This window comes from Agelaius tricolor, unplaced genomic scaffold, assembly GCF_023055355.1.
Source record: "Agelaius tricolor isolate 1412-34295 unplaced genomic scaffold, bAgeTri1.0.p SCAF_8, whole genome shotgun sequence".
Classification (NCBI taxonomy): Eukaryota; Metazoa; Chordata; class Aves; order Passeriformes; family Icteridae; genus Agelaius; species Agelaius tricolor.
Genome location: NW_027269268.1, coordinates 34,661,973 through 34,689,510, shown reverse-complemented (window position 1 = coordinate 34,689,510; position 27,538 = coordinate 34,661,973). Strand labels below are relative to the sequence as shown.

Genomic DNA, 27,538 nt, shown 5'->3' with positions numbered 1-27,538 from the left:
GACATTCTGTTTATCTCATAGAAAAGAAGAGATCTGGAGTTGCACAGTCAGGCACCCTTCTGAATTCAGTGTAGCAAACCTTGTTTGTATCAAAATCCTTTCCGTTCATCCAGTTCACCTCTGAGACCAAAGGCAAAACTTACCTGGGTGTCTTTTAGGTTTTGTGGTATCAGAGATTACATGGCTGACATAATTATTTTAAAGGATTACAATTAAGTAGAAGTAGATCACTTCATTCTAGTGCAGGTCGTGTTGTCTGGGAAATTGAGACAGAAGGCTGATAAATAGGAAGTAATAGCTAAAATAGATGACCCACAGATTGCCACACCCAGCTTCTCATCTCTGACTATGGTAATTTTAACCTTTGTACTGCAGCATTGCCAAAGTACCATTTGTCTTCTCGGGCAAGTCAATTTTCTGTCTTGCTCTGTTGAAAGTACTACATTTAAGGAAGGAATTTTTCTAATAATACATTCTAAACATTTTATTTTTTACTTTTGGGGTAGTTTTATAAATAACTTGCAAGTTGTATATAATTGGGTCCATTCAGGCTGACATACTAGACCATCTATATTTTGCATAATAAAAAAAGAATGTATACTGGGGGTTTTTATGAATGAAGACAAGAAAGGTCTTGAGTTTTGTCAAAAAGCAAAAATGCCCTTTGAAGTATAATAATAGAAGCTCTTTATGTCTGCTTTATAGAAAAGCTAATAATATTAGGCCTGAATGATATTTGTGATGGAGTGAATGTGTCTATTGTGATTGATTTACTTTGGAAATCATGTAAACCCTACAAAAGCCAAGAGTGTGTTCACTTCCTTTTTTGATTAAACACTAACTAATATGGTAAGAGTATGTTTTCCTTTATAAAATGTAACTTTTTACTCCAGGCATTTATTACCAAAAAAAATATAAAGTAAAGGATGTCATTAACTTTTTTCTGCCTTTATGGTGCAGGCTTTCATTTGGGAACATACATTATTTTTAAGAGTCATAATTGATACATTTTTATAATCTGAATATGTATTTATATATTGAGAAAGCAAATTAAGAGAAGATGAACTATATTTTTCCCCTTTGTGCTAACTATAGTAAATTTAGCTTAATACTGAGCTGTAACAAAAATCTGTTAGCTCATGTTAGGATGTTGCATGATATAACTTCACCATAGTTAGAGTGAGATTTGTCAACAGTCTTGGTATAAATCTTTACCAAGATGTAAAATGAAAATTTCAGTCAATTTCTAACCATGAATTGATGAAAGACCATAGTGGGTAGCTTGTGTATTATTTTAATTATTTAATGATGCATGAAGTTCATTATGAGTAAAGGATTTCTAATTACAAAGCATCTTTTGCTCTACAAAAAGAAGCCTTTACCTACCAATATTTGTTATGGAGTTGACCACATAAAATGCTAATTTCTGGACCTTTGTGAATTCTAGTATTCACAATGTCTTATCATAATATTGAATCTGTACAAATATTTTTCTTGAGAAGGTGGTGATGAGCCTCAAGTTTTGAATTCTTGAATGGTTATGGACAACTCTTGTTCAATTACAGCTACCAAAGAACTGAGCCTTACAGAGGCTGGAAAAGGAATATGAGGTAGTAGGAAGGGATGAAGGGTGTCTTAGCACTTGGCGTAGTTTCAAAGGCTTTTTTTCTGTATTTGCTTTAAAAAGTATCAGTGGTCCATGAAGCAAGAATCGTAATCCAGGTCTCCTTACAATTTGCATTTTAATACTACTGCTACTAAATAATAATTTCAGAATATTGTTTCCAGGGGTTAGCATGAATGCCCTCTGTTTCCTGTTAAATGTTTTAAATCCTTAAAATATATCCATATTTTGGAGGTTGAAGGTCTTTTCCTTCACTGAAGCAGAGCTGGATTAAAAACTACATCTGAATTGGTTCTTTAAAGTTAGGACTTTAGGTATGTATTAAGTTAAAGGGTTTTTTAATAACATAAAGACAATTACACTCATAAAGTAAGGCAAATAATTCTTTGTGTAGAAAACACAAATTATTATAGCCCAATTTTTATGACACGACATTGGAATAATCAAATTCCTGTGCATTCATAACAACTTCTTTTTTTGCAGATGCTAAAAAATGGCGATCACTTTCAAAGCAGGTGAGCAATAATTCCTGGGTGGTCTCATAACCATACATTTTGGTAGTTGAATTTGTTTTTGATGTAAATGTAGAGGCACAGGAAACTTTAATTTCTTAATTTTTGTCCCTTCAGCCTCAGCTGAATCCAGAATTTCAAATACTTCAGCTGCGGTGCCTGTTTTGGTGAATTTACAGATTCAATCATCTGTCAGTTTCTCCCTCAGTCTATACCTGACTGCATTTCTTAGTGTCTAGATGTAATAGGTGTATCCAAATCTGCCTGAAATATTTATGCCACTCTCTCCCTTTTGTAGTGTTTAAGGGCCTCTTTTTTTTTTTTTTTCATTTGTATAAGTTCAAAAGGCCCCTGTCTGTTTCCCTGTATTTTAAGTAAAGTACATTCATATTCACGGGTGAAGTTTTCTTTAGTTCAGGTTGAGTGTTTTAAAAGAACAGTTGCTCAGATTTTGTTTGAAAACTTTACTGAAATCCAGGGGGACTTATCCTTGGCTTCAGTCAATATGAGCAGTGGTGAGTTATTTCAGCCACAAATACATGGCATGTCTCGCTCCAACTCAGCAAAAACTTAGCATTCATGCAGATGAGTAATTCTTGCAATAATCACGTGTACAAAAATTTATGGAGTGCTTGAGTACTTCCAAAGTCATTGTGGTAACTGAAGTTCAATTAACTGGTAGATTTGCATGCAGTCCCTTGTCTTTATATTGATATCCTAGAATTTAATCATTATCTATTAACTACTTAATTAAATACTGAAATATATGCTTTTAAATTTCTTAAACCTTATTTTTAGGAACTGAATCAGATCCTTATGGAGACACCACCGGTTTGGAAAGGATCATCCAAACTTTTCCGTAATCTTAATGAGAAAGGTGATGAAGAAGAATTTATTTTCCTGAACCAAATTACCATTCTATTAACTTTTTTGTGATGATGTACTTTAATCTGAGTCCAATCTTCAAAAATAAAGAAATTGCATTCTACATTTTACAACTTGGAAAAGTTCCATGTAATCTCTACAGTGTTTTAATGATGCCAGCTTCCAACTAACCTCTTTAAGTGATTGGGGACTCAGAGTTTGTTTAGCTGATGTTTGAATATTTCAGGTTCAGTTTGTTGCCATGAATGATATCTGGACTATAGACAGACTATTCCAGTAAAAAAACACTATCTCTTTACTTCTTTTCAGTAGGTTCAATAATGTGATTATTTCTAAAGACAGTAGTGCTATCTTATATCACTGGAAAAGCATTTTGTACACAACACAAAGAGACTGTTTCAGAAATGTTATATTTTCCTTTAAATTCTGCAGATGAGGGCTTTGATAGCTTTTAAAACTCACACTATTGATAAGTGAAATCCAAGAGTCACTTCCAGTCTCCTCTCTTGTATTTTTTTCTTTCTTAATAAGCTCTATCACTTCACAACAAAAAAACATAGGGAAATAAGACAATTATGGTTTTACAGACATTTAAAAGCTATTTATAATAAATAATCTACATATTTCCTTGCTTATATTCAGAGTGCAAAGGTGTGGTGGTGCATTTGAAATATTTTCAAAAGCAGACACAAGTACTTGTTATAAAAGGACACTTCATGGGTGTTTGAAATAAGCACACCAGCAACAGGATTCTAATCAAACATATGCATGTAATTGGTTAATATAACTCAAATGCAGCTCAAATTTATTCAAGGAGTAAGTAGTGTGGACACTACTCTCAAAGGAGGCTCTCTAGTGCATGGAGGCACTCTTTTTTCCCTGAGTTTACAGCCAACAGTCACAGAGAGGCAGAAATTGGCACATCTTTGCATTGTTTTTCAGTGTACTTCTTTGCTCTAGGCTGCTTTCTATATAGTTGACTTTTGAAATATTAATTGCATAAATATATTAATTGCAATATACAGCTGACTTTTGAAATATCAATTGCATAAAAATTCAACCTCGGAATCTGTTAGATCAGTACATTATCAGTTAAAAATGTATCTAGATATTGCTTTTTAAGTCTGTAATAAAATGTCTGCAACATGAGTAGTCTTGATTCAACAGTATCTTATTCCAGTTTTTTGCCAGTGGAGTTCTGCAAAAGTTGGAATTGGATAGGACTCAAACTGTCAAAATAAAATGGTAAAATTAGTATTAGACTTTAGTACTTGCATATCTTTTCAGCATGTTTTATGAAAAAGTGAGTTCTATTGCCCAGTTTTATAAAAGTATAAGAAAATATGATGGGTCTTATGACTGATAGTGTAAATTGGTTAAAGAAATGGTAATAGAATTCAGGTCTCTGTAGTTATAATGTAGTCTCTAATGTAGTCTTTACTTTTTTGTTTCTTAACAATTTTTTTAATATGCACATACAAAGCAATTAGCAAAAGACTATGTCCATTTATTTTGCCATGGATTTATGTAATTCAGCTGAGGCACTCTGATTTATGCCCACTGACCTTAAGTTTTTATTATGTTTTTCCCTTGAGTGCCTTCCTTCTCTTGTTTCTGATCCTAGTGTAAGTTCTTCTTTCCCTTCAATCATCATTTCAGAGCCTCTCTCCCATAACACTCAGAGCAATCAACCAGAACTATCTGTCTGCAGCTACAATATGCCAGTACAAACAAAAGGAGAGAAGGCTTTCAGGGCTGTTTCTATTGCTTTCTTCATACCTGTGATGGACTACTTGACAATTGCACATTCTTCCTGTTTTACAGCAAGGAAGGTGCCATCAAAATACAAAAAAAAATATATTTACATTTATTGACTGGCTATTAAACAATGTTTTCCATCAGTGAATGAGAACCTTTGAGGTATCTGATTTCTTGATAAGTGCTTGTCCAAACAGATTCAAGCAGGCCTTTGAAAACTTAATTTCTGCAGGCTGCTGTATAAAAGCAAGAAGATAAAGCATAGAGCATGTTTTACTTAAATGCTTATATTTAATCATTACTAATCTTCAATAATGTGTAAATTGAGGAGAAGAGTAGGTGGTATTAAAAAATCATAGTAGTTTTCCTAACTAGATCTACTAGCAGTAATAAAATACTGGTTCTGAAGACTTAAATTTACTCTTGGATCAAAAGATGGGATGTGAAGTATAGTGAAAGTAAAATCCACGTGAACGATACATTGCATTTAGTTTTAATTGTACAGGTTTTTCAGTGAAAAAAAATCAGATGATTGCTTACCTAGTTTGTCACGTTTTCAGTTAAGTCAGATTTTAAAATAAGATATTTAAACATCCAAAGATGTGGCTGTTTTTGGAAAAACTTTTGCACCTGACTTGGACTGAAATCAAGGAGACAGCCAGCAACTTTTGAAAATCCCAGCTGATAGACATCTTTACTCTCAGGCATCTAAATAGTTCTTTTTTCACTCTTTTGAAATAATCTGAGATTGTGGACTGACTTAACACTTCTGGTTTTGGAGGACAGACAAAACCAATTTGCTAGAAACCAGGAACAAGTTTCCCTAGTTCAGCCTCAAAGGTCATTGGAGCTAAGAGCTCTTGGGAGAGCTGCAAGCTGTTGTTTTCTGTTCTTGTTGAACTAAGAGATGCTTCTCTTCATTGCTGCTCTGGACATTCTGCAAGGTTGTCTCTTTATCCGTTACTCCAGAGCTAGAAAGGCACAAGTATGACTTATGGTACAAGACATACTCTTTGGGTATTGACTTCAGCTCTAATTTAAATTTTGCCTTAATCACTTCTGAAGAGAAAAGGAAGTGCCATTCCACAGTGTGGTTCCCTTTTGTAATCTTGCAAAAAGAAAAAAACTATGAGATCAAGTTTTCAGTTAATATAGCACATGCATTTAAAAAGCACTTAATAAAGTCAAGACCTGTATTCAAATGGTGTGATCAGGAGGAAGCATGTTGAGAATCTTTTCAAAGCAAATGTTTTCATACTGTTAAAGAGTATTATCATGAATTACTGGTGGGGTTTTTGGAAAGAAAATTGAATAAATCATTTATATTAGCTTTTAAGAGTTTATCCAGATTTTGTTTAATGAGCCATGCTCCACTGAATGTCAATTTACTTGCCATGTTTAATATACTCTTCCCCTAAAATACAAACCCAAACCAAAAGCCCCAAGCCATAGGTGAATTTTGTAGACCAATAATTTCTTGACCAAAAGTAGTTACATACAGACAAGTATGAATGTACAAATATGCACGTGTACAAAAATTCTCCTTATATATAAAGATTTAATGTTTTCAAGGTTATGATATGAAGGCAAGATGAAACTAACATGGCTTTTTTTTTTTTTTTGTCTTCAGGTGTGATATCTTACACAGAATATTTATTCCTCTTATGTATTTTAACAAGTAAGTATTTTTGGAGATAAAAGATTCCTTACAGATTCAAAGCTCTGAATATGTTGTGTGTTAAATTACACTTCCCATCCCTGCATATAGAAAAACTACACTATGCATCTCTATGTCCCTCTGAACCTCTTTTGCCTTCTGGAAGCTTGTGTTATGCATTATTTAAATGCATTATTATCCAGAATACCTTTTAGTGGCTGTTGATGAAGCTGTGCCATAAGCTCCGGCTAAACCCCAGTTAAGAGCTTAAATTTATTTTCTTGTTTGAAATTCCTACAAAATTTGAGCTAAATTTCCTGAATTAATACAGGGAGAACAGAAAGATACACATTGTTGCTGGTCTGTTTCATCAATTAGTGCATAATAGGCAAAATCAAAGTCAGTGGTAAAATATAAAGTTTTTATTTCAGAAACACTAACAAAATTGAAAAATTATTCTTTTATCTCCCATAAAATTGAAGTAAAATAACCTAAACTAAGCCTAATACGGACTTTTTTAATATTGTAACAGGTGTTTTCTGGGAAGAAGCAAAGAATTTTACTTGTCTTTCACTTACATGTAATTAAATAATTTCTATTGGATTCATTAGTGGGGTTTTTTTGGAGATGAACTGGATTCCTATTATGAATCAGAGCTGGAACTTGACCCTGAACCCTTAGTATGAACCCTTAGTATCTTCCATTATGGCATCAATGATTCTTCCATCATTTCTTTGTTACCTGAATTAACTTTTGGCCATAATTCATTCATAGTACAAATCAGTGGGTATCCCCAAAATGTTGCCTAAAGGCTTTACTTACAGTTACCTTCAAAGTCACCATGTTTCAGAAATAAGTTCTAACCTGATCTCAAATTTCAGTGGCTCTAAGCATGTAAACAAGAAAATGTTGAGTGTCTTTCAGCATAACATTTCCTTTGACCAGAAGTTGTGTCCTGTACCTTTTTTCAAAATCTTTTAAAGTGTCTTTTAGAACATTGTGTTTTCATAGAAAATTTATTTTCTACATATTTCTGTTTGTAATATAAAATGGACTCTCTCCATGAACTAACACTCTTTATATTATTCTTGAATATTTCATGTTCTATTTCTACTTTTGTGAGCATGCCCTCTGTTTGAATAAAATGGGTTGTACTGTTTTACAGATGTTATGATTTGCATTTAGTATGTACACAAACATCCTGATTTAAATTAGTTGAGGTTCTGGCTTTTATGAAGAGACACCAAATAATTTCTTAGAGTATTATACTTGCTTTCTTTCCAAGAAGATAAATAATTGAATGTTTGGCATTTTTTTGGCAGAGCCACATGCAGGTTTTCGAATTGCTTTCAACATGTTCGACACTGACGGCAATGAGATGGTGGACAAAAAGGAATTCTTAGTGGTAGGTATATTTGCAGTTTTTGGTGTAATCTTGAAACTAATGTGATGATGTCAGTAGTCATGAGACTATAATCTACTATTCTTCACTGAATGTAGTTGTTTTTTTGCCTGATTTAGTATAAAGTGTTCTTATAATGTAAACTGAAAGTAGAAGCTCCTTCTTAGAGTTCACAGGAGTCTTGTATATAATTATTTTTGAAGCTTAATTCTAGTTTTTATTCTGGATCTTCTAATTGCTACTGTAAGTCACAGATAGGCTATTAAAGTAATAGAAATGTTTTAATGGTTAACAGAGTTATTTAATTGCTCTAATGATCACATCACTTTGCCATTCATTCTGCTGATAATCACAAGTGACCCGAAAATATTGACTGACCGAATGTGACACCATCATCTGTTTTGGACAAGATCTGTAATGAAAAAACCCATACTGTACATGTATCTAATTTAGCCCCTAAATCCATATGCTGAAGCAATTTGCTAGGGTGGGGTTCAGTGAGTTCTTTTTACAGAGAATATTCCTGCAGGGGAAACTGACTTTGACCTGAATGATTTCCATGTGCTTTGGAACAGATGGCAGGATACCTAGAACTTGGCAGTAGTTTGGTTGCATCCAAGGTTTTGTTACATTACTAATTTGAATGAAAGTATGTTTCAGATTAGAGCTTTACTCTGTTTATGGCTTGGAAGAAGCAGTTCTGTAAATCCATCTCAATAATTATTTAAGCAGAGTTTATTTTTTCAGGTTAGAAATGTAAACAGTTTTTAAAAGCCCAGACTTCAAAAGAAAAATTCACTTGTTGGTGAGATTTGAAAATGAAGAATAATTTGGCACTTGAGGGAAAATCTTTGAAAATCCTAAATCGTCCACTAGATATTCATTTTTATAATGATAAATCTTCAATATTAAATTAAAAAATACTTAAAATTAAAATTTCAATACTTCATAAGTTTTCAGGTAGTAGGATACACCAAGTTCAGGAAAATGATCTTGCAGTAACAAGAGGGCTATTTTAGATTTATGTTCATTTAATTTATTTTCTGATTTCAAAAGAAATGGGAGGAATAATTAATGCCATTCTAAATAAATGATCATTAAAAAAAAGGAAATGCAGAAGACCACTTAAAGTTAGGGCTTCTGAGTTTATGATAACTGTGTGGCTTTATGCTAAAAATGTGTACCATAAACCAGAGATCTCTAAATTGTTGGTGTCCATGGGCAGCAGCTGTCTGAGATTACACTGAAGCACTCAGTTATGGTGAACATATGTTTTGACATTTCTTTAGAAATTAAAATTTAAAATTTTATGGTATAGGCAAGCTTTCTGAAGACTAAACAAGGCCTTAATTTTCTACTCAACGAGTACAGATGATTAATGCAATACAACATTTATAAGAATTGAATCAGATGTTGGAAAAATATATTTGTGTAAAAGACATACATTTTATCTCCACATATTTTTGTGTAGTTGAGCTTTTGAAATACAGTGAGTACACATGAGAAAAAGCCCAGTGCCTTATTGAAAAAGATGGAACAAAATACCAAGGGTGAAATAGACACATGGAATGTATTTAAGTGTTTGACCCCAATTTATTTAAAATAAAGACACCCTAGTTTCCTGTGTGAGGTTTCTTAATTGATTCAAATAAACTATGATAACCTTAAGCAAATAGAAATATGGAAGAAACTTAACATGCTGAACTTAAATTCCAAATATATTTTGGAAGGTGACACCACTTGCAAATTGTGGCATACTCAACTTTTTTTGTATTCTGTTATTAAATGTACGCATCCTTGTAAGGGCTAATTTTTAATAAGCATCTTCTCCAGTTGGAGGAGCAAACCAGTAACCATTGGATTAATTAACAAAAGGAAAAAATAGAGGAAGAAGAAGAAAAAGCAAGCATCTTTCATGATTCAGTGTAACAGGATGTGGTGGAATAGACTGACAAGTTTGTTCTGATATAAAAAAGAGCTTCCATTACAACAGCTAAATGGGAGGAAATTGAAGTAAGAGGCTTTGTCTTTCAGAAACTGATGCTAAAAATGAAATAAAATAAGCATGTAAAGTGGGAAACAAGGGCAATATTTAACTAATATTTCTTTCTAACTATGCCTTTATAGTCCTCTTCACATCCTGCTATTATTTGTTCTCTGTCATGATCCCTGACTAGTTTCTCCTTATTTTTGTTAGCAGACTTGGTGGATGAAAGAAAGAAAGTAGAATTTTTAAACATTAGGTATACTGTCACCTACCCATTGTAGGGGATTATTGTATTTAACAAATTTGTATAGCTCTTGAGTGCACTTGAGTGCAACTCTGCTTCATTAGATGTTGGTGATCCTTCAAAAATTAAATCGGAACCCTTAAGTCAGAATATGAGATCTGAAGTGAAAAAGAATAGATAGGTTGATAGAATTTTGTATAATGAAAGTATATATGAAAATATAATTTGATTCAGTGATACTGCAGCTATTATAGAACTGGCCCCAGAACATACATTTGGCATCTTTACTCATCTTGCTTGAATATAATGTATCATATCCCATGTGCCTGAAAGGAGACTGTTCAAAAGTTGGCATATGAACTACTCCAACATTTGCAAAATGTTTATCCATCAATTACAAGCAGCTATTGCAAAATTGGTAATAAATGCTATTCAGTTTTATAAATAAAGAGACTTTGAAGAGCTTTGTTTAGGGATCACGTGTTATGTGATTCTTGAGGAAACAGTGTGTGTAGTGAAGAGTTGAAAAAGGCCTTATTTTTCTGATAACAGCTGTATTGTTTTTGTAAACTAATTTCATGGTGTTTGTGCTTTCCTCTTTGCTTATGTCATAGGGGTGAGGTCAGGGAACAGAAGGATTGTGTTGCCTTGTTACTGGAGATCTTGGTTTTGCTGCCTTCAGCAGTCATCTCATTATCCTGTTTCAAACAATGTTCCTATGAAAGTACTCCTAGACCCTTTTTGCATTCACTTTTTTTCAGTCACTGGTATCCTATAGCACTCTTTCTGAACAAAAGATCCATTTCCAGAAGTTTAGCAAGGCTTTAATAATGCATGCAACAGAATCCTACTTCTTTTGCCTCTGTGGCAGGGGAAATACATTCAAGGATGCCTTGCTTTTTACTGATCTTTTTTGATTTTTCAATTACTGCCACTCTTCTCTCCTGCTTGATGGCTTGTCACTTCACTTTTCACAAGGGATTTTCTTTCTGTTTCTCTCTGTTCATTTAACTTTTTTCTTTGCATTGTTCTGGGTTGCAAACTTTGTAGTACTCTATCCTATCAAGACTCTTTCCTTGTTGGCATAAGTTATAGTAACTTGTGCCTGTAGGTTTGAAAAAAAAAAAAAAATGGAAAAAATTTACCAAGGTCTGTAAATTTATCCCATATTCAAAAATAGGTATTGTGATGCACAAAATGTTCTGGTCTGTATTTGCCTGATAGGAGATTCCAGAACTCAGCAGTCAGTTTTGGAAATTCATAAAATGTTGTTTATAAATGTGTTTGCTAATTAATCACTAAACACTGAATTCTTTCATTCCAATGTTGCCATACCCCTGCAGTAAATCTTGCTGATCCCTTTGCCTTCTCTGAAATAAAGATAGATATCCAGAAATTTAGTTTGGAAAATTTCCTTGCAAAATGTATCACACACACTTTTTGTTTCACATTCCAATCCCTGTTGAGCTCTGTGTACATGCCTTTACATTATCTGGTTTTACCAGACTTATGGTAGGTAAAATTGCTCCTTTGGAAGAACTGCCACAATTGTGTCTGTATGCCAAGGTGTTTGGTTCTGAAAATACCATATTCTAGCTTGGGCAAGTTTCTCAGATCAGGGTTTATTCCTTTTCCAGCCCACTTAGAGGTTAACAAATGCTACATGAGACAGTGTGATATTTTCACATGCATTTTTTTTAAAAGCTGAAGGTCCAGTAGTGACCTAGATAGTATCACAGTTAATACTTTCTTCTATTACTTTCTTCTATTGCTGAACACTGTGAGACCTTTTTCTAATGGTTTAGGAACATTAATTGGTATTAGTATAAATAAAAATACCTAAATAAAACAGATACTTGCAGAGAAAGATAAGTACAATCCAGTTCTTACTCTGAAGACTTTACAAAAATAAATATGCTTAAGAATCTGTATGTTTGAAATCTTGTATTTGAGGTTTTCTCAGAAGTCATGTTTAAAGCTCTTCATGTTGAGATAGTTGTGAAAGGGGTATTTTACAAGACCTGAAGGTATTCTTTGAACAGACTTGAAAAGAAAGGGTACTTGATAAATTACTCTTGAGTAGTAGTTTGTTGCTGCTGAAGGGGAATGTTTCACCCCCACCAGGTGTTTCTACCCCTCCCTTGTGCCAGCAGGAGTAAGAACTGATCAGGTTGGAAACTAATGTGAAAAAAAGATTGATCCAGCTGACTACATAACCACAGAGACACTAATTAGAACCTGACACGAAAGGATGTGCCTGGAGGTGGAAAAGGGTGGAACTTCCCCTTTTTATTTTGGCCAGATTGGCTAAATAGGACATTCTTGGTATTGTGCTCCCAAGTAGAATTGTTACCCTTACTTTGTGGAAAAAAATATTTCCTTTTTCCCTTTCTGTGTGATGGTTTAAGTCACAGAAGGAACGCAAAGGCATGGGTATGAACAATAAAGCATCATGAAACTCTGATATTTCAGTAAAGAACTGCATTTTAATACTGTTTGTAATGTTCCTTATGATGAAGGATATTGTTATGTATGTGAAAACAGGCTGAACACTAAATATGAACAAAATGGTTTGCTTTTTAGCTCCAAGAGATCTTCAGGAAAAAAAATGAGAAGAGAGAAAAAAGAGGAGATGAAGAAAAACGTGCAATGCTGGTAAGTAAAATCAGAAAAGTTGCATCTGGTAGTTTGTTGTAGTTTGTTTGGGTTTTTTTTTTTTTTTTTTTTGATGTACAAAATTATGTGTGTATATATTTCACTGGCCACTAAATTCATATTGTTAGAAGAATAGGCATAACTTCACATGTAGAAAAAAAGCAGTATTTAGCCTAAACTGTTGTTACTGGAAAAAAAGAGTAAGTGGTTTACAGGAAGGAAAAATTAGTGCTTAAATACTGTAGTAGATGTTATGACAGTAGAATTGATTCCATTTGGAGTTTAGAAATCTAGGGAAAGGTGAGTAGTAATGAGCCAGTGTTACTGTCTCTAACAGTGAGAGATCTCAGTGGGAAGACCAAGTTACAAACTTACTTTCAGAGCTAACTGAAACTGTCCATGTAGACCTTCTGATCCTGGTGCTTGTTATCTGCATAGTAGTTTTAAAATAGATTATGAAATGTTTCAACTGAACTTAGATTTTATATTCAAATTTAAATTCTTACTAAATAATTTTATGACCAATGCAAAATATATTAATCTGAATAAATTTTTGTCGAATATTGGGTACTCACATAATGTCAAATTTGCATTTTGTGCAAACAAATAAAAAGGTAAGTCAGAAATAAATGAGTCTGTGGTGGTTTGTCTGAGGGATGGCAGCAATAACAGGTGCTTCTTTTATTGTTGGAAAAGTAAATATCAGGGACAAATCTCTGCCAAGCAGAGAGCAGAAAAAAAAAACTGTTCATTTGCAATTTGCATATTTATGGAAAAAATTCTTTATTATAAGAAATATTTTGACATATCAGCAGAGCTTCTCAGTGTCCATTATACATTTGCCAACATCAATGCTAAGTCTTCTTTGCCCCTGAAATGACAGGAAGTATGATTTTCAAAAATTATTACTTTTTAAACCTTCCCTGAGAAAAAAAGGATTTTTTTTCTTCCCACCCAGAGAGACCTATGCTGCTCAGCTTTTCAAAACTGTAGGTCTGTTGTTCTCAGAGACTATTTATTTTAAACAAAGGAAACTTATACCTAAAGGAAGAGCTTTTGGAGAACATAAAGATGGCAAAATGGCACATAAGCCCTGAGGGTAATCTCTAAAACCTGTACTTCTCTTTTGAAAAGTTGAAGACTAAGACTGAAAATAAACCAATTTTTTCTTCACTGTCATATTGAAAACAAATAAACAAACAAAAATAATGATATATATAAAGGAAAGGTTTGTTTGTCTTAACCTATTCTGTTGTCTTTTTTCCCCCCCTTCTTTTGTCTTCATTCTGACATGTGATACTTGACTTGGCCCATTTTTGCTGTATGTCAGCGTCTTCAACTTTATGGATATCATACTCCTACTAACAGTGTATGTACTCTAATTATTTTCAATTGATGCAGTCTTCACCTGTGTGATGAAATGATATGCTATAAGAAAATCTATTGTATTTATCTTTTTCATCAAGTAAATTATTTCTGCTAATCAGTAAAAATGTGAGGAATCTTGACTTGCATAAAAGATTGTTGCATGCATGCTGAACATGCAAGCCTATCAGGAGGAAATGTTGCTGTCTTTTTATATGAAATGGAGGAAACAGTATTTTTAAGGGAAAGTACAAATACATTTCAATAAACTGTAGACATATTTTAATTAATGTGTGAAATTAAGTCATCCTGCATGAGTCATTTGATCCATCTCTTTCTTTCATTTTGTGTAGTGTGAATAATTAGTCAGTTGAATCCTTCACCTCTTTATTGCCCCCCCAAAAAGGAACCTGAAGAGATCTTTCCTATTTTTATGCTTCACCTACAGAACAAATACATAAGAACTTTCAGTGCTGAACTAGGAAAGGATTCCCTGTATTACTTAGGTGACAGTAAACTTCTTTACAATAATTTTTGAGGGCTGAAAAAGAGAAGCAGAAAGAGATCTTCTGCGGTTTTTAATGTCTTCATCATGACCTGATTAATTTCTGGATCATGGCAGAAGTAAAACAGTTTTTAAAAAACAGATTTTATGTTTAAATAGAAGAATTTATCTTGTTGGGGCATTATTGTGATATTCCAAGTGAGGGGATCGGATGCAGGAGAATTAGATGAGTTATGAAATTCCAATTTTAAAATTTGCTTTGTTATATAATTATTCACAGAAATGCACAGATTTATTTCTTGTGAAGTTGGCACCTACAATTGGAGCAATATGCAGGAAGGAAGTCTGTTGAATTAAAATGTGCAGTTGACATGATATGCATACTGCAATGATGTGAGAAAAATTAAGTAGAATATGCAAGGCCTTATGATTCAATAGATTTCAGATCAGGCTTTACTGCAGCAAAACTTGCTGGACAGTGATTGCCATATTCCCATGCTTTCTCCTGTTTCAAACTGAAACCAAACTAGTTAGATATTCTACTTATGTAATTTTCAGCTTCAGTAAAAAAATCATCTTCTGGACTGAGCCATGTCCAGGCACTTTATCAAGATAATGCCCAGGTGCATGCCATATTTTTTGCCCTCCTACTATCTGCATGGAGATCTCCATGCAAAGGAGACCCAGGTGTATAGGAAGTCAGTAAATCCCTCATCTCCAAAAATAGATATTTTGGGGTTCTATTTCTTCTACTGAAACAAGAAGTGTAGCAGTCTTTTGTTTTCCTGGATGTCCTGAGGAGTTGAAGATACCCAGGTTCCAAGGAGATGCAACCCTGAATGTCTGGGATAGTCCAACATGCTGCCTCATGCATGAGGCCTTTCTCCTCACTTCATCTGACAAATCAGTTCTATTTTTTTTAAATGTGTTGAGGTCCATAGGCCATAAAAAGCATATGGTGGTGTTTTAAATGAGTTAAATATTTTAGTATTTTCATTTGCATAAGTTCTTTAGTCTTCATTAGTTCTTTCAAGTCATGTTCTGGTGCATACTGCATTTGTGTCTGAGACTGCTTTGGCATGTACTGCATGAGTGCTTTCACTGGCCAAATGCCAACCAGAACATGATAACTGTGATGTGATGCATGTAATGGAAATGAAATGTGCACAGCAGAAGTACTAATTCAATTGACTAAAGTAACTCCAGTAAGAGAACAAATTCAGTGAATACTTAAAATAGGTAATTATAGAATTGTATGCATAAAAGAATGTGGTGTTCATTCTCATGACAAGGTAAGTTTGATCATCAGATGTGGATAGTGTTTTCCTGATAAGTATGTTACAGTTGAACTTACTAGGCTTGTTTTTTGCCTTTCTTTGTTGGTGCAATGATGTCATCATAAATATTAGATTAAATTATTTTATATAACTAATTATATGGTGATATTTTTATTTTACCAATGAAAAAATTAATTTTATAAGTATATGAATTAATATTTTCTGGAAAACCAGAATTGATAGAAAAAAAAAAAAACTGGCAAAATGCTGAGTTTAAATGGCCACTTTGATATGCACTTTTAGTAAATATTTTCACTTCTGCTTTCTTGAATTTATTTTGTTTAAGAAGATGGAGTCAGTGATACTTTTGTTACAGCCAAGAACATTAGGGAAATAGCTGTAATAGAGCAATGTTCCTTTCATTTACAAAGTGTCATGTAACTGGTAAAAATGTCACTGTTTAGAAGCAAGAGAACCAAGCCCTGATTTTGAAGATCAGCTAGAAAATATTTTCAAGTTTATAAATGGTTGTTCCATTGTTTTTTGTTTTTCAAACAATTGTGCTTCTTGAAACTGCAGGTTGTTAAAACAGAAGGAGAGGACCTTGTCCCCAGGAGCTATTGGGATACTTTGAGACGTAGCACAAGCCAAGCGCTCTTTTCAGACCTGGCGGAGGTATCAAACAACCTCTCTGGTCTCTGCTCCATAAACAGACTGCTATTTTATTTCTTCTGTTCTGATTGCTTTCTTACATTATGCATCCCTGTTTCTTCTTTTCCTTTTAATTACTTTTTTGTTTTAAACTTCAAAGTTCTCAGATCAAATGCATTTGGTTCTCTACAATGTGATAATTGAAGGTTGTCTTTTCCAAGAAAAAGCCAAGTTACCTTTTGAAAGAGTTGGAAGATGAAGTCTTCTTCAGTCCTTCAGAAACATTTTCTAACACTAATAGCCATGGTAGTTCACAGTTAGAGAAATAATTCAGGAAACCTTTGTCATTTAGGCGTGGTTCAGTAAAATGATAACTTTACTGAGAGTTGTAGCCCTTTAAGCTTTTAATCTTTATGTCTTTAATGTGCTTTTTATGTATATTATCAGAATCAATCTTCACAAAAAGTATAATGCAAAGATTGTTTTAATTATTGGAGAAAACCAGGAATGTTTTAACATTGGTCCATCTTTTGTAATATTACACAATCATTATGGAGGTCTAGAAATACCACTGAGCTTTCAAATTAATTTCCATAATGCTTTAAATTCTAATAATTCTTGTTTCATTATCTGCTTCTAATAATAGAGTAAGATATTTCCTTGTATTTATCATTTCAGAAGGTCAAAAGACTAGATAATTTATGCTTTTCTGTGCCCACACAGTGAGAGTAATGGCTCTGCTGGTAGTGGCATTAAGAACATAGAGCAACTCCCCATTGACTCTGGTCTCAGAGTTCCATGTTTCCTAAGCAGGATCATAATGAGAAAAGAACAGGGAACAAAAACTGACCTCCAGAGTAAAACAGTCTTTTTCCTTGATTCAGAAGCAATGTGTGCTTCACATTGAAAGTAATTAGTGTTTTGTCCCTGCTGTTTCTCTGCAGAAGCTATTGAATAACCTGAGGACTTCAGTGGACTTATTTCTAATTTCCAGGCTTAATTTACTCATAGTTCCATTATATCAGTCTGCTGTTCATTAATTTTCATAGGGCTTTTTCTTCTTTAGTGTTAATCTTCATACTCATGGTTGTGTTTATAAATGCAGTCATAGCACTCTGTTTAAATTTATTTGAATTTTAATTGTGGGCCAAACAAAATATGGTATTTGATTTTTCTTTTAAGGTAGAACCTACATTTCCTAGGTATCAAGTAAACCTTTTCTGTATTTCTGTGTTCATTTGCCCTTCAACAAAACAAAATGTAGTGTTACAGAATTGAGTTTTACAATATTTATAGCAATATCCATAGTAGTAACATATATGTAGTAATCTTGCAATAAAGCAGTAGACCCAGCCTATCTTCCCTTGCTTCTATGCTCATGAGCTTCTGAATTGTTAATCCAGTTATTAATCCTAATTTACTCCACCAAATTTTAAAATCCAGAATATCAGTGCTCTTGTCTAGTCAGATAAGGAGACATAGAGGGCAGAGAAGGCTTCTAAATTCATTGATTATTCAAGAAGCTTGTGGCATTGCATTTTCTGAATGAAATGTCATCTTAATGTACAGTTAGCTGGCATGAATTCAGTCCCAAGTATAGATGGACTTAAGTTTGGAAATCTCTACACACATTTAATTTGAAGAGAGAGGGGGTTTTATTGTCCGATGCCTCAGACTAATATCTGTAACTATACTGTAACTGAAGCTTAATAGCAGCTATACTTAATAGGGATTTAAATTCTCAGTGAAGTGTATAAAAAGCCTGTGTGCTCACTTGTAAATCATTTATATGAAGAAAAATCATGTTCTGCATTTTCTCCACTGACAAATTCCCACTTCTCACTGTCATTATCTTTATCTCGCTTGGTTTGGGCCAGCTGGCTTTCATCCATATTCTTATCTCTTCCAGGTACTCTTGCATTTGAATAATATTATAGCTATTTGTAGTGAGAAAGTGGCATAAAGCAAGGTGACACTGGGGTCTGTGTTGTTCCATAGGCTTTTGGGAAGGCTATATGTAAGTTGAAAAAGAGAGTAAATAAGGTTTATTGGAATATGGGAATCAAAGGGCTCTTTGGAGAGTAAAGTTATTTATCACAACTAGTTTTCTCTGGGACAGTGTATAATACTGGATTGTTCTTACTAATTTAGCAATTCCACTGTCCTATTGGAATATTGCAGTTATCACTAAATTCAGTTTTGGGGTTTATTCTTAAATTAGTAAGTGAAATTGGAAACCATTAGGTTTGTTATCACTGTTGGAAGAATCAAGAGTTTTCAGTAAGAAAGCTCTTATTAAATCAAATCACAATATACATACTTAATTATTGGAATATGTTGGTAAAAGTGGAATCAATGCTTATAAGCATTACCTGCTTTTAGTCAACCCTTGTTAATCAAGAAATTGAAACTCATTTTGCAGTATACAAAATAAACAGACTTTATGCACTTCAGAAAATAGAAAGAAAAACATATTGCCATTATGCAGCAAGGCAATCAAGTGATTGAAACACTTGTCTTCAGTTTGTCTCTTTACCTGCATTTATATTCCAGTTAGTGTAAAGGTAAAGAGAAATGAGAAGGATTTTATTCTCATTTAAATGACTTATTTAAAAATATATTTGATCAAAATTGAGGCTCATATTTGTATACATGGAAACAGATGAGGCAATTTAATTTGCACTGATCTAAAATAAAATTAATTTTATTATGAAAAAACAAATAATGGCTTTAAATGATTAAAGCTTCTGGTTGTATCCTTTACCATATAAAAGAAAATTTATTTAATGCTATCAGTGCAGAAGAAGCATGGAAATAGTGTTCAGTTGCCTGCAGTTCTTCAGAGAAGCACATTGGGTTGAGTTTCTGCAATGAGGTTTTTGTTTGGGGTTTTTTCATTTAGTGAGGCCAGCCAAGTGGGAATTGTGAAAAGACTTTCAGATTGTAGGTTTTTTTTGAACGGTTCTTTAGATATGGGTGAATGCAACCTAAGTCTAAGGTTTTGAAATGTTTTTGCAAGATGAAAGGCTGTAATTTAACATTTGATATCTTTTCAGTGTACTTGAGGGAAATTGTTTGAATGTGCTCAGGGATTTAATTGCTTAAAAGACATAAGAAATCAGGGTATCTGCATTTCAGTATATTGTGTCCTGTAGTGGAGGATAACAATATTAAAAGACAAATAGTGATTACTTTTCTGAATTAGTTTGCTCACTTGAAGAGCAGAGCTGTCTTAATTGAAGGACATGAAATATCTCTACCTCTATATACACTATGTCATCTTATTTCTCCCTGGAGAAGAATATGAGAATAAAGAGGAAGCTCGAGTACATGAAATGCAATCTTGAGCATCCTAAACTGATTATACTAAAGAACAGAAAAGTCTCTCTCATTTCTTTAGATTGGATGTTGAAAGGGATTTGTGTTGTTACTGCCTTGTGTTTTCCCTTGTTGTTGATACATAAATACTCTTAATGAATATTGCACTTTACGTTTTTTACAAATCAGTATGTAAATTTGAAAATAATATAGTGTATTTTAGAGAATGTAGATGTGAAATGCTTTTTCATGGTACATGGTTTATCATGATGTTGAACTATTGCACATTGTTCAAATTTTTTTCCTGGTTTCTTCACTTAGAGTTTCTTTGTCTGTTACAAATTTATAGCCTCTTCAGTGAAGAAATAGAGTCAGACTTAAAGGTCTCTTGAATGTGGCTTGCAGTTTTATACATGTAGATCTTTATAGACAGTTTTCTGCACCTATGGTGGATCCCACAGGTTTATAATCTATTGTTATGGTGATAAATTATTACTGTTACATCTCCCAAATATTTGCTAGATTTCTGTACTGTGCCTTGTTTTGTACTGTAACACTAGAGTCAGCAGACAAACTTCCTAATGGGTGGTAGCTTGCCTAGGAAGAGCAGAGACTGCTCTCCTACTCTGTACTTTTCATAAAGTCTTTGAAGGAAAAAGAGCATGGACAGGAGGTAATCCCTAAGCAGGTGCAGTAAGGAGACTAAACACATTACTTTTTAAATTTCCAATGTTGGCAGAAGCATGTTAACACCAGGAGAACAGTGTCATGATGGGCTACTATGGCTTATTTAAGAGCCTTATATTACTGAATTATTCTGCAGCTCTTCAGTATCAAGAGCTTCTTTTTCAAAGAGGTATAATCAATGCATATATGCAATAGTTAAGGGCAGTGAATATGTAGTAAAAAAAGTGGAATATTATGCAATCACTATACAAAGATGACAGTTACTTCTGTTTGGATTCCTGTTTACAACTTTTGCTATTAAAAATGGTCAAAATTAGTTGGCTTTCTCTTCTAAATCTGGTTTTCAAAACCTTAGTTATTTATTAAGGAAAAAGTATTAGTACATATTCAGAGATTCCAGTCCTGCACAGAGACCACAACATGAGGAACAGTCCTAAGAGAAGTAATCCAAATACTGCTTAATTATTTCAAAATATTTCCTAATTCTGGTTTTTTAAATGTGTTTGGGCAATTACATTTAAGATGTAGCTATCTGCAACTTACAGAAAAAAATCATTTAAAATACACCTCAAATGATGTGATTGCGGAACACAATCCCATACTTACTTTTGAAATATGGAATAAGAGTATATTAACTACTGTGTTTTAATTTATTTCTTTCTTCTTAATACTTTGTATTTTAATTTCTTAGTTTTCTAGTAAAAGGAAAGTGAGATTGTCTACAAAGGAAGTTACATTTTATGGTTTACCTTAAGTGATAAGTTGGTTTTTTTTTTCCTCACAAGTTTCTGGTTTTATTTTTCATACCTTTTCCCCCTTCATTGCAGCTTCCATTACATCATTCTGTTAGTTTAACTACTTTCTACTAAATGCAATTAACAGCTACTGCTATTTTGTGTGAAAATTGCATGGCAAAATTAATGTAATGGATTGCAAGATTAAAATCTTTTTAAAGACTATAAACATGAAATACAAACTCTTTTAATAGAAAAGTCTATTATGATGATAGGCACTCTCAGATTATACTTCTGTATCTGATCCAATCATGGCCTTTAATTTTTTTTATTCTAATATTTAAGCGTGCTGATGATTATACAAGTTCACTGTCAGATACTACACTGCTTGTACACTTTTTTGGCAAGAAAGGAAAAGCAGAACTGAACTTTGAAGATTTTTATAGGTGAGTCTCAACTTCATTAATTCCTTGTAAAATATATTTGTATAGTTTTTCTAATTAATGTGTACTATATTACTATACACATAGCTTATGCAGGTATGTTTTTATGGTTTGTGTTCCCTTTGTATGTGTTATATACACAAAGAGCAAAATAAAACAGTAAGTGGCCCAAAAATAGAAAGTCCTCTTCCAGTGCTGCTGCAAATTTTAGTTACTTTGGGGTGGAAAGGTTATACCCCAGCCCTGTCCTTACTTAAGGACACAAACAGTAGAAATATAAAGTATGACAATTTCTTCACATTTTTTTTGTGTTTTAGATTCATGGATAACCTGCAAACTGAGGTTCTAGAGATAGAATTCCTTTCCTACTCTAATGGGATGAACACCATCAGTGAGGAAGACTTTGCCCATATTCTCTTGAGGTATACAAATGTAGAAAATACATCAAGTTACCTGGAAAACATGCGTGGCAGTATTCCTGAAGAAAAGGTAATTGCTCAGCAGTGGACCACAGCATGCAGTCCCAGTGTCATTAACATGAAAACATAGCTTTGTTGGACTGAATTCCTTAGTACCAGGATTTTATTTTGATCAAAAACTGCATGCCTGGTTTTTCAGATTACTTGCTGAATAAAATGTAGAAGAGTAAATAGCATAGAATTATATTCCATAGGATTTAGCTAATAATATTGCTGAAGTTTAAATAGAACATAAGCAACAGAACAGGTTAAATTGCAAAAACCGTAAGACATTAAATATAAATATTTTCTAGCAATGAATTATCAAAAAACCCTCTCTTTCTCTCCTTCCTTCCTTCCTTCCTTCCTTCCTTCCTTCCTTCCTTCCTTCCTTCCTTCCTTCCTTCCTTCCTTCCTTCCTTCCTTCCTTCCATTGCCACTGGAGTAGCATTTCCTCAGAAATAACATCACATTTTATCTCATTGTCTTATAGTCTTATTAGTGAATTGCTTATAATTATTGTTGGGTGTGTGGATTTTTTAAAGACTCAAGAGACAGAAATGATAATATAAACAGTAAAGCTCAGCAGGTAGATAGTGCTTAATTTGTTTAACAACAAATACATTGTCAAAAGTGTATCTTGAGAGAAATGTAGTAGCAACTATGCATCAGTGATAATCTATAGGATAATGTTAAAAGTTGCCCTCCAAACAGAGATGTTTTGGATATACTTCTTCTGTTTGTGTTTACAGAAGAAGATCAGGTTAATCTGTCCTAGAAATCTAGCTCTTTCAATAACTATGTCTTTTAATAGCATTGATAGCAGAGCTTGCAAAGAAAAGTAATAAATCAGTTTGAACAGTTTGTTTAAGTTCTGTTTTTATTTGAGGAATGACATTTTAATTTCAGTCTTCAGACTAAGATGAGTCAACTGACCTGATAGAAGCACACTCCAAAAGTTACCAGTTTTCTGTTCAGATATCTGGATATTCTGATTCTTCCTGTGCTTGTACAGCAGTTAGGGCCACTGAGTGTTAAATATAGTTGGGAAAGCAGGGCTGTGTCTTTTGACCAGATTAGATGTCAGATGACATGATAAGATTGGGATCAGAGCTCCTGCTCAGTCACCCTTTCCAAGTTCCTGGTCTAGGCACTGAGGTGCTCAGATCAAACTGCTGTCAAAGGTCTGTGCAGATTTCAATATTCAGAGCCATGATAGTGCAACAGAACTGCTAAAACTGCATGGTTCCAGATGGAAATCTAAAAAAAAAAACAAAAGAACACTCACTTTGGGTCTTGTGTAAAAACAATAATGTGTCACTTGGGAAACTGAAAAATAATGACAGTTGTAGTTACAGAGAAATACTTTGAATGTCAAAGCTGAAGTTAAGTAACTATACAGATACTTTCTTTTGAACACAAGTAGAAGTCTTTGAAGTTCATATCTAAGTCTTCCAATTCATAGCAAGTATTCTACTGGACTTTCCTCCTCTTGGTCTCTGGTGAGACCAACAGTTAAGGAAAACCTCCATGCAGAAAGCTGTGTCACTCAGTTACAAATTTGCCTTTATGCTATGATCTGGCACTGGACGGGTGCCATATATTTGGGTATTTGAGGTATGTCATATGCTATACCTCCATTAAGTGCAACAAGACATTGCTGTTTTTCATAACTTTGTATCATTGGGTTGGTAAATGTGCTGTTACTACATCTCTTATGCTGGCCACAGGCTTTTAAGAATAGGACTTTGACTCTTACTGCCATGGAGGTGGTGTTCATATGTTGATCAAATGTTGTCATATTTTTTTGGCAATTGCCATAGCACTATAATTGGAAAATTATAAAATTTGCTCTTCATTTCATGACAGTGATATGCTGCAATACTAATACTAACCAGAGGATTCCATTCAGAAGAAAAATAAGTCGAGAGTGTAAAGTAATATGCCCATACTCTCACAATGGCAATGTTAACCTTTCATGGTGCTGTACAAAGAAGCCCCTAAAGCAGCATGATGATCTTTTGTCATATTTTAATCATGTTAAAATGTTCAGCTGGCATGCTGCCTGCTCACAGGATGTCTTCCTCCTTTTACTAACTAGATGCCAAGCAGTGATTCATGTAAGCTGGCATCATGAATTACTATGGATATCAGCTCCTGAAGAAAGTCTGTGCATTTTTAGCAGCATTGGTACATTAATCTGAGTTTTCTTTGCTGTAGTAAAATAAAATCTGTCCATCTAAATTGAAGGTAACTTCCTTTTTTTGTCATGGTTTAATCTCAGCCACTGACCAAGCCCCATGCAGCCATTTGCTCACTCCCCCACCAGCAGGATCAGGGAGAGAATTGGAAGGGTAAAAGCCAGAAAATTGAGGGATGAGAAAGAGCACTGTTAGGAAAAGCAAAAGTCATGCACAGAAACAAGATTTTTGCAGTAGCCTGACTTCTTACACTTATTTTTTGCATTCAGAATTTTTACAGACAAATTGGTGCACATTAAAGATCTGTGAACCTAAAAACGTGAGCTCAAGACTTGGGTGGATGTTCTCTACAATTGCTGTTTTTCCATAGTACCTGAGGCTCCTGGCTGAGAAATGAAGTTTCACTGATCTAGGAATTTCACAAATGAATGGCAGAGTTATCCCGGTCCCATAGAGCTTTCAGTCTAAACACAGTGCAAGAAATAGAACTTGGGCACATAAACTAAAAGTGTCAAATGCAATGAAACAAAAAGACAGTGTTGATAATATTAAATTCAGTTTTTAAGATAAAAATTTATATAAGATGGTAGTTCTACTTGTGTATATGAGGGTTTCCTCCCAATTGTGAAGGATCTGCTTGTTGAGAAAAGCAATTCATGATGGAGATATGGGCCAAGCTCTCCAAAGAGTTTATAAATCTTAGCCAGGGCTTAGGTAGGATCACTTAAGCAGGGGTTTACATCTCAGGTGTGTGGAGACCTATTAAATTCTTCTATTATAACAATATTGTCCTGCTCTCCACATTTTCCGTGCTGTTTCATAAGGGTTAGCATCCAACCTCTGCCACCTTCTGGCACAAACCTACACTTGCATGTTTCCTGGGTTCCACCATGCTATAAAGACTGAGTATATGTTCGAGCAGAGACATAGATCAATGCTTTAGTTTGAACATAAAGGCTCACAGGTCTTACTATTGCCTTCAAGTATATTTTCAGAGACAAGTACTTAAATAGGATAAAAGAATAAAAGCAAATGGAAAAATAGCCAGGAATTATAGTTAGAGGAGTCCAAGGTTTGACACAGAATGCCATTCCATGTTCAGAATGGCTGAGACCGGGGGGAATTTGATATAGGCAATGGTCCTGGCTTAGTTCAAAGCCTCATTTTCAGGTCTCTTTCAGAATTGATTTTGAGATAGTTTATCAGATGTTTCAATCTCTAACTAAGATGAGAAAAGAGCAGAACCAATATTACAAGGAATGAAGATAAACTCTTCTAACAAGAACATTTTCAATGAAGCTTTCTCAGAAGATAGTCTAAAATCTGGTCAAAATGCAATTGATTTTTTAAAAGCTGGACAAACCCTGCAGTACTTGCAAACCCTCAGATGAAGAGACTTGGGTGTCTAAATCTGGATATATGAAAATTTCACCCTCAAGTACAGGCTTAGGATAGATCATAATGTATATTTATGAATCCATTCAATGTATTTATATGAGCACATGCACTCACATGTATATAATAGTGGCTTTCAGAAGTAAACATACTCCAATGTTCATCTAAACCTAGAATTTTTATTCTCAGTATTGACTATCATATTGTAATAATCCTGGAATTCTTAAAAATTGCCCTCAGCAATAGAACAGTATTTTTGACTACTCTGGTGAGAATTGCTGTCTTGTTGTAGTCACAGAGAGGAAAGACATATTGCATTCCTCAAGAAACTCCAGTTCTCTACTTGATTGACTTTTACTAAAAATCCTTTTTTTTTTTTTAATGGGTCTGGTATCTGTTGTTAAATGAAGTTGACATTGCAAGGTTTGTTTATTCAGTTGTTATTACCACTGATAATTCTTAAAGTGCATATTGTTCTCCTGGTTTTTAGGGTATCACATTTGAAGAATTTAGATCATTTTTTCAATTCTTGAACAATCTAGAAGACTTCACAATTGCAATGCAAATGTATAATTTTGCAAGTCGTTCCATAGGTCAAGGTAAGTATCTGTATTTTTATAAAAATCCATTGATACCCATATAGAACATTGACAAAAATGCAATTTTTTTTTTATTTATTTCCTAGTTTGTAGTTTTAATGTTTCCAGTAAAAGGCTAAAAATGCTAGGACTCCAGCTGTGAGAGGAAAAGGCTTGGTCATATCATAAGCGATATCATGTAAAGTTATATAAGTGATGGACAAGCTGAATGCAGAATGGCTACCCATCAAATCCTACAATACAAGAGTTAAGAGGCACTTGATGACACCAGTGAGAGATCAGATTAAAGTAAACATAAGCATTTCTTTACACAGTGAGCATCTGAAACCTGGCCTTCTGCAAAGGCTGTAGAAGAAAACAGTGTCAGACAGTCCAAAGAGAGATCAGACAGATTTGTAACAAATCAGTAAGTGGGTACTTAAAGAACCAGGCATGTATGTACCTACTACAATCCTTAATAAAACAGTTGTGATGCCTGGGGAACACAGTGAGCAATATGCAAAGTGGTCAGACTTGTGTGCTCTCCTCAAGCAGCCTCTTCATGGGTCTGACCCCATAACACCAGTGTGGTCCTACCTCATGTGGCCTTACCAAGGGATTCTGTCATTTTCTCTGTGCTCTATTTCTTGGGTTCTGTTTTGTGTCAAATAAGTAAATGGCATATATGCCACATAGGTTTAATTATAATATGATTTTCTAATTTTGTTATTGCACATAGTACAGTATATGGAGTGTTATCTTTTTTGTAAAATAATTGGCACAAATGAAGCAGTGTCATTTTATAGCAGTTAAGAACTACTTGGTTTAGAACTGTGAAATTCAGTCCTAATTTTCACTTTACATATTTTTGAGTATTTAAATGTTAAAAGTTTTGTTATATTTCATAATATACTGTTCACAAAGTACCCTTAAATTCACCTTTTAAAATGTTTTTCCTGGTGTTCTCCTTATGCAGATGAATTCAAGCGTGCTGTGTACGTAGCCACAGGTGTGAAGCTCTCACCACATTTGGTGAACACAGTGTTCAAGATTTTTGATGTCGACAGAGACGACCAGTTGAGTTATAAAGAATTTATTGGCATTATGAAGGACAGACTCAATCGAGGGTTTAGGGTAAGCATTCTAATTTTTATAGTTATCTCAGTGGACTTTGCTACTTACCACTACTTTAGCATCTGTAA

General features: G+C 33.9%; 1 protein-coding gene across 4 annotated transcripts in view; it reads left to right on the top strand.

Annotated features, from left to right (window-relative positions):
• The window catches only part of MICU3 (mitochondrial calcium uptake family member 3), a 52,137-nt gene that overhangs the window by 14,221 nt on the left and 10,378 nt on the right, over window positions 1-27,538 (top strand). For 2 of the 4 annotated variants that reach the window (XM_071432303.1, XM_071432301.1), the window contains exons 3-13: window positions 2,108-2,139; window positions 2,935-3,013; window positions 6,410-6,457; window positions 7,759-7,841; window positions 12,653-12,724; window positions 14,055-14,093; window positions 16,451-16,546; window positions 21,607-21,707; window positions 22,022-22,193; window positions 26,249-26,357; window positions 27,313-27,470. In XM_071432303.1, the coding sequence (XP_071288404.1) occupies window positions 2,108-2,139; window positions 2,935-3,013; window positions 6,410-6,457; window positions 7,759-7,841; window positions 12,653-12,724; window positions 14,055-14,093; window positions 16,451-16,546; window positions 21,607-21,707; window positions 22,022-22,193; window positions 26,249-26,357; window positions 27,313-27,470 (989 nt within the window). The remainder of the gene's footprint in view (window positions 1-2,107; window positions 2,140-2,934; window positions 3,014-6,409; window positions 6,458-7,758; window positions 7,842-12,652; window positions 12,725-14,054; window positions 14,094-16,450; window positions 16,547-21,606; window positions 21,708-22,021; window positions 22,194-26,248; window positions 26,358-27,312; window positions 27,471-27,538) is intronic. The other 2 variants (XM_071432304.1, XM_071432302.1) reach the window with 1 other exon arrangement.